The 12070-nt window shown below is 35.2% G+C and overlaps 1 protein-coding gene across 1 annotated transcript; it reads right to left on the reverse strand.

Annotated features, from left to right (window-relative positions):
• Nucleotides 1–172: 172 nt before the first annotated feature.
• Nucleotides 173–7762, reverse strand: LOC132188284 (glycosyltransferase-like KOBITO 1). Its single transcript, XM_059602707.2, has 11 exons — nt 7309–7762; nt 5872–6021; nt 5670–5722; nt 5091–5199; nt 4845–4979; nt 4575–4619; nt 2676–2863; nt 2444–2585; nt 1740–1786; nt 1459–1546; nt 173–1084 (listed from the first exon to the last, which is right to left on the reverse strand). Exons 1-11 carry the CDS (start codon nt 7669–7671, stop codon nt 800–802), a joined length of 1605 nt encoding a protein of 534 aa, XP_059458690.2. The 5' UTR covers nt 7672–7762; the 3' UTR covers nt 173–799.
• Nucleotides 7763–12070: the final 4308 nt, after the last annotated feature.

Genomic DNA, 12070 nt, shown 5'->3' on the forward strand with positions numbered 1-12070 from the left:
CTACTAAAGTGACTAAAATAGGCATATGAAACTCCACCGCTCTCCTTTGGTGCAGAATATATACTGCTAGCTGTTTGAATCATCATCAGAAGAATATTTGTATAAAAATCACATAGAAAACACTACAAGTTTGATGAGAATCTTCATTAAATTACTCCATAACACCCAAAAAAGGCAAAATCCCAGCATTTAGTTATATTGAATCAATTCTTATTATCGATTGATAGACAAAAGATGCCTGCATTCCTATCTTTCGACAGTAGTACTTCTATTGGTACACCAGCAGAGCTTTCTCAATTTTGGCGTTCTCCATTAAGTACAGTAGAGAAGACAACCATTCTGTATTAACTTTTGGATACAAAAAAGAACTTCAACTGTGAAACTAAACCCCATTATAAGTGAGGTGGAGGTTCTAACTCCCCCTTGCATGGCTCTCTAAAGCAGATTCCAATAAGAAATCAGTTAGAATAGAGTTCAAGGTATACATACACACAGCAGTAACCTGAAAATATCCCTTGGCACTGTAAACATTTTACTTTCTATACACAAGAATAGAGACCATAGATTTCTGGTTACAGCCAAGTTGCCAACTCAAGGCTTGACCCACAAATCAATTTCGTAATCGTAAACTAGTGCTTGGACGGCGATCGGGAAAAAATAATGAAACCACCCCTGTAACAAGTCTGCCTGCTCTTTCTTTCTCTCCTGATTCTTCCCTAGAAAGTGCATGGACATGATCGAAAAACCATCCAAATAGGCAGAAGAAGGAGAAGAAGAAGCAATCGTTGTAGGAGATATGTCACACATCTAAGATGTGGTGGTCATCATCCATTCCTGGGGGGGACAATGGTGGAACAGCTGCTTCATAAGATGCAGCAGATTCAATATCCAAGATCTTCCTAAGTGTAGCCTGATACCCTTTGCGTCCACCGATCTTTCTTGAGGGAAGGGATTCAGAGGCAACAGCTCTAGATGAGTTGCTACTAACAATGGACGACAAAAATTTTTCCTTGGAAAGAGTTGTTGGGGCAGATGCAATAACAGAGCTGAAGACACCAGACTCCCTTAAACCTTGTATTATGGCCTGAAACGCATAATAACATTAAAATTAAGGAAGAAATAAAAAAATAAATAAATAAGGGAACCCGGGTGCAGAAAAATAATAATAATATACTAATATTAATATTAAAAGGTTCATTTGGGGAGGGGGAAACCTTACAAAGCTATGGGAACAAATTCATTTTTTACACAATCAACAAGCAAAACTACAAAGAGCTCTTGTCATTTGAAGGAAAAAGAAAACAGGCATACACCAATTTTCTGCCAGGCACCGAATGGGGGAAATTGATAAATCTCATTTACAACTTTGTCTTTACCTGCTTGCTTTCTTTCTCTCTTTTTTTCATTTAATTTTCTAGTTTTTCCACCCTTTCTCTAAGATTGAAGAACCATGCTTACCATGGGAGCATATACGCGAGTTAAGATACCCTTCCTCAGTAGCTTCATTTTTATATCTTTGTCACCCCACACAATGTGTTCCCGGTACCTAGTTGAACAAAAAGGCCAAAAAATATATTAATTCACAAGCAAAGACGAAAAAGATGTATGTATGCTCATGCCCAGAGTTCCTTCAGAAATCTGAGATTTGAAAATTCAAAAAACTACAATGGGTACAAAATGAAAATAGAACACAGAAATGGGGAAAGGAACGAAATTATTTTCTCCATTCAAATATTTACCAGTTGAGCATTTCTTCCTCTGTTGCAGTTGAAGCAATTATGAATGCCTGCAATGTATTGTGTTTACTTAGTATGATGAAGGAAATGCAATCCAAAACAAAACATAGTCAACTACTGGAAGCCAGGATGACTCCTACAAACTAAGCCCTTCTTTGGCATTCACTCAAGCTACAGGAGATCAACATTGACATGGCAGACTAACATCAAAACCAATAAACTATATATATGCCTCATCCAACAGCAGTATTGGAAGCCTCCTTTTCCAGGATTTCAAAGTTAACTAACAACTATGCATTGTAGTCACCACTTTCCCAGGTCAATCCAGCATTCCCCCACTAATTGGTTTGTATTAAAATTAACCATTAACAAGAGGTAGCATCATCATTCACTTGAGCCTTATTATTTACTTATATGTGGTTAGTTTTTACATCATCTATCCCCTTTTCCCTTATAGCTTCTGCTAGGCTTCTAGAATTTCACACGAACTTAATCTGTATGGTTGGTGTTGCTTTCTAGATTAAGTGCTTACAATGTGCACTTTAGCACCTCCTAGTGGTCACTGACACTGCTCCACATTGCACATGAACAAACTATGTAGTCTGTGATAAAAAAATCTGTAATCCTTTTCTTGCGACTCATTATGTTCATTAATGGTACTAGTAATAGAAGAAAAAAAGAAGCAAAAGTAAAATCACTAGACTCACAGATCTGTCGAATTCCAACATAAAACATCTTTTGACATCCTCCTTCGTAGGCTTGCAGCCACACCGGTCGCGTCTAGAGGTCAAGTCTGAAAACTTGGCATATGTGTAATGTAGAACAGCAGCCTCCTCCAATTTAATTTCACTAGCAGAAATAACATGAATAAAGTATTGATATCAGAAAGCCAATTATAAATACACTGCTTTTTTTTCTTCCACTATGAAATTAACATACTTTGGGGTTTTCATATAATTGTGCCATCTGTGTGCACCATTAGGGCGAAGATGGTCTTGAATCCGAGCAGCTGATTTGCCATTTCCATAAGTCAAAAAATAGTTTGGATTGCCACGAGTTGATTCTTTGTACATGCCAAAATACGTGTCCTTTGGAAGATGGTCATAATTCCTCTTGAACATTGATACCTGTTTGTGTACAAGAACATGCAAAGACCTACATTAAATACCACACAGGTATCCTCAAAGACATGCAAACATATGACACAACATTTTGCAAGACAATAAATAGACTCCTACCACATTTGTCTAACTACAGCAGCAAATAGAATTATGTGACAACTCATTACTACAAAACAGTTTTTTTAAAATGGAAGTTGTCCATTGTGCATTCCTTACCATGCATTCCTTTCCCTAACCTAAGCCCACCACTTCCTCTCCACCAAGATGCCCTCCAATCAACAAAGATCACAATATCATTCCTCTTATGAAGCTCAAGCTTTGAATCTCATAAACTAATCAAAAGTTCCTAATAAATGAACCAATCTATCACATTAACTGTGTTACTTTACTACAGGAGGTCAACGCAAAATTATGTAGATAAATAATTATCAGTAAACAGGAAAGAAAATAAAATGCTATAGACAAAGCACCGATTGAAGAAACCACTTTGAGGGTCAATCCGATTCAACTCTTGAATTCCAAAACCAAAAAATCCACAAACAAGCTTCCTTGTGTGTCAAGCTTAGATCTGTAAAGAACCCAATTGAAAATTCTAAATGCAGGAAAATTTCATTACATATCGTTTTGCAAGGTTGAGTTAGGGGTCACCCAGCTAGTTGGAGCTATACAAGCAACCAATTTGGAGTCGATAATTTGGTGTTTGTTGATTCTGGAATATATGTCAACTGCTAAAGTGCTTTGAAATTTAACATGGAAGGGGTCATACAGCTAGTTGGAGCTATACAAGCACAACCAAATTTTTTTTGATAAGTCTATACAAGCACAACCAAATTGAAGTCAACTAATATGGCATTTGTTTGATTCTGGAATATAGTTTAATTGCTAAGGTGCTTTGAAATTTCATAGTGAGTCTTTGAAGAAGACCATTGCTAAGGTGGACACATTCTTTATAGTTACATAGCAAGCAACTAAATTGAAGAAGACCAAACTCGGGGCAAATAATAAATTATAACGTAATTATACTTTTATTCACCTAATGCTGATAATATTAATTAAAATATTGAATGTTTTGAAGAATCATCATCTCCAACCAAGCCTTGTCCCATTTACTTGATGTTCCACAATGCCTTATATCTTTTGACAATCAGAGCTATCTCCATCGTTTAACTGCCTATAACTTGCACACATTTTAACTATCTTCTAAAATCCAATCTGATACACAATATTGTGCCCACGCACTCCACAGAAAATAATTTTACCAAACCAGAGACTAGTTTTTAAGAAATGATATAACTAACAAACTGGAGCGTTGACAGGCTCAATGGAAAACATAGGTTTAGGCAACAAGGTAACTAGGTTTACATTCTAAAATGCTCTGATGTTCATTGGTAAATAACCAAAAAAGAAAGATATAAAACCATCATTAGATATACATATTGCAATAACCATGTCTCCCTGCAGATCAATCAATCAGGAATATTGGCTTCTAGGCATTACTGATGAATAATCCATAAATTTGTGAACTCATCATGATAATGAACATGCAAATATTGGACATATGAGTCTAGTTTACTTAAGGAAAAAAACAACAACGAACATGAACACACAATATTCATAAAGGCCAAGGTATATCATGGTCACCTGACCTTCAGGGTTCTATAATGAAATCTACTGTACCAAGTGAAAGCAAGGACATTGAATGATAAAGAAGATTTACCTCACTAAAAGGTTCCTTAACATCCTCTCTTTCAACACTGCTCTCCTAAAAATTACAATTATCATAATTAGTTATAATACAAGTAACAAATGACATGGCTCATAGAAGAAGATAGTATGCAAGAATGACAGGACTAGCACGTTAAAGCATCTTTTACAAGTTCCCTAACTGCATATTACCACGTCCATATATATTTTTTTTTAATAAGTAATGCATTTCATATATTACCCCGTCCATATGATTATAACAAATCTAAACAGTTTCACTCACATAGTTTGGAAATATAACCATATCCACATTCCCAGGCACATCAAGCAGCAACTGCCTCAAGGAATATTCCCGAGCACCAGCTGGGTGTAATAACTCATCAGTGTCCAGATGAATTATCCACTCCATGCCAGCATCCTGATATTTAATAAGCAAGAGAGCATCTTGAGAAAAATTAACTCAATTTATTCATCAAACGTAAGACTAAAAATAGAGGTACAAGATACATGAGAATATTGTCTTCCATACCCGTGCCATTACAATAGCCATCTCCATATTGAGAGATTGCTTTACAAATAGCTCATAATTGCAAGGTTTGTAAAAGAAACTTGAAAGCCATGTCTCATTCCAAATCCGGCTGACAATACGACAAACAACAGGCAAAAAAGATAAATAACTAAAAGAAACAAATATCTTAAAAACAATTAAAAAGAGGCAGTATAAGAAATATATCAACGAATTAAAAACAAATATCTTGTATTGAATGCTGGAAATTTGAAGTTACTCACATCAAATACATCAATAATGTTCCAGCAAGATGAAGGAAAGAAAGACACAGAAGTAAAACTAAAAACAAAAATGTAAATGATCTAAAAGCTAAGTACACATAGAAAAGGGTAATATAACACTAAACTTTAAAGGAAAAAATAAAATTTGATAAAATTAATAGAAGAAGAAATTACATATATCTATATTCATCTCTCCTCTCCATAGTTGTTCAAAACTTCGAGGATAACAGAAAACTAGTGAAGAAATACCTAGATAAGGTACCTAAGAACTTCAAATCAAACATGCATGATGCAACCACAAAAGTAAAAGTCAACAAACCTCTTAGCCTGTTGCTCCTCCAGCTCTTTTGTTCTATAAATCACTTTTACTCCCTGAGAAAGCAACAAAAAAATCATGCTTAAAGAGGTTTCGAAAATAAACATATATAAATCAGAGTAGAGCAACTTCAAAAAATATGCAAGAGAAACATATTGACTTAAACGAACTCAAGCAGCCAGAGCAGTGGTACATATTGACTTACTGGGATAGATTCCAGAACTTTCGACACATCCGGAGATGCAGCCTTTCCTTCCACAAAAAGCAAGAAGGTTGAGACTCCAATAACCTTATGATAAAACATCCATGGCAAGATCTGATCTAATCCAGCTGAAGTGCTTGTCGTAATACATATCTGCACATTCAGAAGCAAAACTGCATTATTTGCATTACATGGAAAGGAATAGGACCTTACATTAAATCCATAATATTACTTTAAGAAGTAGTAAATTGGACTAATCTCTGACTCAAATACCAATTTCCGGAAAGCAAAGCCCAATATCAGATCGATCCAATAATCCATATCAGACTCATAACCAATCTCTCGGTCTCCCACTATGAAGGCGACTAAAACATTCATAATGAAGGCAACTAAAATACTCATACCCGCCAAAAGATCAGTTAAAAAATAAAGCCCAGATTCAGAAAATTTCCAAACCCAACAATGTCACCAAGAACCAACCTTATGGCCAGCAAATGACCCACCACTCTATAAAGCATAACATACTAATGACCTCGGTTGAGCTCAGTTCCAACAACCACAAGAAGGTAAAGCAAAAACTTCAACACTTTGACCCCATTTACTTGACCTCGATTTTTTTTCTCAGCAACCAAACAAATGGTAACTGTCAGTCACTCACACAAGAAATAAACAACCTCACATTACGAAATCTAGCAGTTATTCACAAAAACCCAATCCACAAAGAGCAAAACCCAGAATCACACCAAACCCAAAATCCAAAATATTACCAAATACCAAGAACCAAACTTTGCCTCAAAAATCCGAATCACAAAAATCAAAATCCTGAAATAGACCAACCCCAAAACCCAGAATATCAGTAAAGAGTCAAAATTTTGGTCTAAGATTGGAGCATAAAAAGCAAAACCAAGAAACGCATCAACCTCAAAAGCGAAGAATTTCACCCAAAAAAATATACCGAACCTTGGGCCTCAGATTGGACCAATACCGACACTAAAATCCGAATCACAAGAATCAAAACCCTGAAACAGATCAACCCCATAAATCAAAATATCACAACGAGTAGAACTTTTGGTCGTACATTGGAGCATATAGAGCAAAGCCCAGAAACACACTAACCTCTAAAAAATAAAAAGAAATTCACGAAAAAAAATTGAACCTTAGGCCTCAAATTGGACCAGTACTAGCACTAAAATCCGAATCATAAAGAGCAAATTAGCAAAACCCTGAAACAGATCAATCCCATAACCCAAAATTCACCTAAGAGTTAAACTTTTATTACTAGGATGGAGCATAAAGAGCAAAAGCCAGAAACAAAACAACCCCAGAAACCAAAATATCACTTCGAATCAAACTTACGATCTTAGATTGGATGTTAAAGAGCAAAATACAGAAACACATGAACATAACAAAAAACCGTAGAATTTCACAACAAAACCGAACCTTGGGCCTCAGATTGGCCACGGAGTCGAACTTCCAGCCTTGGTAGTACGGGAACGAAGGGGAAGATCCACGGCCGAGATTGACGCAATCAGACGACGAAGAGTGGCGGTGGGCGGTGGGGGAGAGAGGGGAGGGGTCCATGCCAGGGAACAGGTGCTGGGACCCCGGAGGAGCCCAACGGGTGGTGGGGTCGGTGAGGCCTCCACCACGCCATTGGAGGACAAAGGCCAAGGCGGCGAGGGTAAGAGGGAGGATGGTGAGGAGGAGGAGGAGCTTCGAGGTGAAGGAGTGGGCAGAGGAGGATGAAGAAGGTGGGGTGGAGCGGAGCAAGGCCTGGAGGTGGTGCTGGTGGTGGTTGGGCATGTTGAGCGTGCGTGTGTTTGAAATTTGGAAGGAAAGAGTTGCAAGTCTGAAGTGATGAAGATGAATTTAGCCGTTTTTCTTGTTTTTTTTTTTTTTCCTTCTCTCTTTTGGTGATTTTGAGGGGCATTAAATGGTATAAAGATGATCATAGTTTTCAAAATATTTATATATAGGATCAGGGATTTAGGATCTCCAATCAATTCTCAAATTATTGAATTTCGGCTTCTTTCTTTATTTTTAGAGAACAAATTTATGCTATTTTTAGACATTAAAACCCTACTTATTAAAAAGGTTGTATGTTACACATGATAATTAAGAGCCTTGTTTGTGATTGCGTTTGGTAAATATAATTTTTAAGCCAAAAAAAGCTTTCAAGTAAAAGCTTTATTTTTAAGTTTTTGCCAAGTGCTTTTTTAGTCATTTTTTGGCTTTTTAGACCTTTAAAAACGCTGTTAATATTTTTACCAAACGAATATTTTTTTCTTCAAATAGACTTTTTAAGTATTGAAAGTACTTTTAGACCCCTAAAACGCAATCTCAAACATGCTCTAATAGCATATTTGGGATTGCGTTCTAGAAATATAGTTTTTAAGTAAAAAAGAGCTTTTGGGCAAAAGTTTCATTTTTAAGCTTTTATCAAAAGTGCATTTTGGTCATTTTTAAGCTTTTACCAAAAGTGCATTTTGGTCATTTTTAAGCTTTTTAGACCCTTAAAAGCGCTTTTAATTTTTTTATCAAACGAGTACTTTTTTCTTCAAATTGACTTTTTGAGTGTTAAAAGCACTTTTAGACCCCTTAAACGCAATCTCAAATAGGCTCTAAATATATTTTCACCAAGTTTTTACTCTATGTTAAAAACAAATTTTCGGTTAAAAACTATCTTTTGATTTTCCAAAGAAAAAAGGGTCTCGACAAAAGTGAAGAAAAAATCTTTTGGAAAAGGAAATTTTTTGTAGCTACTTGGATAACATACGACATTTTTAATGTATGATATTTTTCAAGCGTTTCGATACCTATAGCTATAAACTACATAATTTGAAAATTTACAAAATTTACAAAATTGTAAGAAATAACAATAAAAACTAAAACGCACACAAAAGCCAACACAAACAGAAAATAACATAGACCAGAAACAATACAGAGCAAACAAAGCCGCACAGCTGAGGGGGAGGGGTTTCTCCCCCTCCCCCCCTCCTCTCTTTCCCCCTCTCTTTCCTTGATCTGTTCCCCTCTCCATTCCCCATTTTCCTTCCCCCCCTCTCTTCCCCGATCTGTGTTTCTTTTCTTTTTTCTGGTTGTTTTTGGATTTCGCTTTCTTTTCCCTGTTGTTGTTCTTTGTTTGCTTGTTTATTTTTTCTTGCTAGGTGTTTGTTTGGGCACACTTTGTGGGTGCCGCTCATGGGGAATTCACTCAAACTTCCCCCCAATTTCTTTGAGTGCGCCCCCGATCTCCTCCGCGCCAGCTTTGCCGTTTACTGTCGTCTGCTGGGTCTTTTCACGTGTCCCCACCACGATGTGCTTCCAACGCCATCTACGCATCGGTTTCCAGCAAGCACGCGATTGGCTTTTCTTCCGGCTGGTGTCATCCACCTAGTGTGCTCCTATTTTTAAATTTTCAGTTGTATTGTTTTGATTTTCCCTATATTTTTCTTGTTTTTCTTGCCGCTTGTAATAAGGTCATGTCCTCTCTCTTGATCTCCTCGCTTGTTATTTTGGTCCAGACCCCTGGGGTTGTGAATGTGAACGATATCCTAGCTTTCGGGTTCAGGAGGATGTGTGTCGGCATGGGGTCCTTTTGATCCCAGGGTCAAGGAATAAGAGCTACCTATGCATTAGTTTGTGTCTGCCTAGCGCAGATCTGTTATTCCAACTGAAGATTAGTTATAGGTTAGCGGATGTTTGGCGTCTTTGATGTATAATCTTTTAGTTACGACTTTGATCTTTTAGCTTTGGGTAGGATCTTTCAGAACGTTATGTTCTGTGATTGTAAGAGTTTTAATGCTCTTGATTCCTCTATTAATGAGATAAGAATGATTTTCCTTAAAAAAAAAAAAAAAATACAGAGCAAACAAACTATTTTTTTTCTTAATAATAAGAGTAGTACTACTCTCCACACCTATTTGTTATACTTAATTCACACGTGCTGCATAAGACCAAAAGGGTCGTTTGCGCGTGTAGTCCCTTTTTTTTATTTGTTTTAGAGGAAATATGTAAAATTAGAATTAGAAATGTGTTTTTTCTTATATAAAAAAGTTTTCCTTTGATGGTTATTTATAAAAATATGGCAATTTAAGACAGATAACGTTATGACAAATCATTGATCAACCAGATTAAGGAAGTCCATAGCAAAATCCATAGAGTTGATTTTGTTAAGAAATGTCCTACTCTGTGAGTCTTCTGGAACAACACACTTTCCAAATATGAATGTTAAAAAATTTATTGAAATTTCTTGTTTATAATATTACAAAGTTGGACAAAGTTTTCCTCAAAATTGAGTTGGAGGAATTTCTTTAAACCTAGTCAATAAAAGTGACATGTATCCATTTTTTTAATAACATGTGAGATGCACGAGTTTTTAATAAAATTTATTCAAACTTTGTTCCTGCAATTAAAAAAAATGTGCATCTCACATGTTCAAGGGACACATGTCACTTTTATAAACTAAATTAAAGGAAATTTCGTCAACCCAATTTAAAGAAAAACTCTGTCATTTTATGAAAATTGTTTTGTTTTTTTTAAAAAGTTGTGGTTTTTTTTTTTTTTTTTTTTTTTTAAAAAAAAAAAAATTATGTTGGGGGTGATATGGCCAGATTCGAAATCGGTTTAAATAAGTGATGTTTGAGAAAAAATTTTAACATTTAAAAAACGAACATAATTTTTTAAAAGTTTGCCAAATATACCAAATAATTTGGGTTTTGTAAAGAGTTTTCAAAAAATATAAAAATTGAGAATTTATTTGGTGAAGGCCATATTTAAAAAAGTATTGTAAGTGGGTCTATCAAAGAAAATAAATTTGGTATAGTTTTTGAAAAACAAAAATCCGAGAAATATATCTACATAGTAAAAAAAAAAAAAAAAAAAACAAGTAAAATAAAAGTTTGTTGTGGTGATTTGGTGGTCTTGCAATCAGGGACGGAGTTAGAGTTAGGTACCTTGTGTGGGGCGGGGTACACCGGCCATGCCTCCCCAGTTCCGTGACTTCCGTCCCTACTCATAGCGGTTGTGAGACGACCTTGATAGCCACCATGATAGTTGAATAATTTTTTTAAAAAAATAAATGATATAATTCATTATTTTTCAACCACCTTTTAACTATTTTCATATTGAATAAATGAATTTACCATTAAATTTGTGTAGAACTACATGAGTCTACAAATTTAATGATTGTCTATTGAATTTGTAAAAAAAAAAGATGGTTTACAAATTGTTGAAAATTGTTGGGTAACATGTCTCTTTTTTTTAATATCTAATAAGGAACATTCATAGTTGAACAAATTGACTTGTGTTTTAGTTTAGTTTTTTTTTTAAAAGAAATATCTTGTGTTTATTTATTGAAAGTGATTTATGAGAAGTGTTTTTTTTTAAAGAGTTATCAGTTATGTAATTTGTTTTTAAATATGTTAACAATAAAGAAACACTATGGTTATTTCTAGTGTTCTCTTCATCCTATGTGAATATTGGATATTGTTTTATGAAAAAAAAAAAAAAAAAAAAAAAACTTACACACTGGTCTCTTATTTTATTTTTTTATAAAATAATATCTACGTAGGATGAGAAGAATACAAGGAAAACACCATAAAAAATGACTACTTTGTTTCCTTTGTGAAATGTCTAGTCTATTGGAAAATGAATAGTTACAACAAGAAATAGAAGAGATATTCTTATTCCTTAGTTTGGTAACAACATACATGCAAAAATTGAAATTCAATTAAAATTACGAAAAACTCCATATATTTTTTTTTTCAAACTCATATATAAATAATAATTAAATAAATAAATAAAAACCTGAAATGAGTTGTTGGCCACTCACGGAAGTGGCCGCCCCTGATGACCTGTGGGGTGGCCATGACCTCCCCAGAGGAGCTTCGTTGGTGGTTGCCCGAAAATGTGACAAGTGTGGTCCCTCAAGGCATTTGGGGGTGGTCACACGGACTCACACCACCCCCAACCTCTTCTATGGGTGGCCGACCACCCCAGCCACCCACTTTATTTTTCTTTATTTTTTTAAAAAATTATATTGGTATTTTTTAAAAATGTATTCCATTCCTTAAGGATTAGCTAAACCACTTATTTTTTAGTGGTTTAACTAATTCTGTGTGTATAGAATTAGTAGTCCCATGAGAATAAACTATTCCCAGAAATAGTATTTTACCAAACAAAAGAATAGTTATACATAGGA

The sequence above is a fragment of the Corylus avellana genome, chromosome 2, assembly GCF_965113065.1.
Source record: "Corylus avellana chromosome 2, dhCorAvel1.hap1.2, whole genome shotgun sequence".
NCBI classification, from domain to species: domain Eukaryota; kingdom Viridiplantae; phylum Streptophyta; class Magnoliopsida; order Fagales; family Betulaceae; genus Corylus; species Corylus avellana.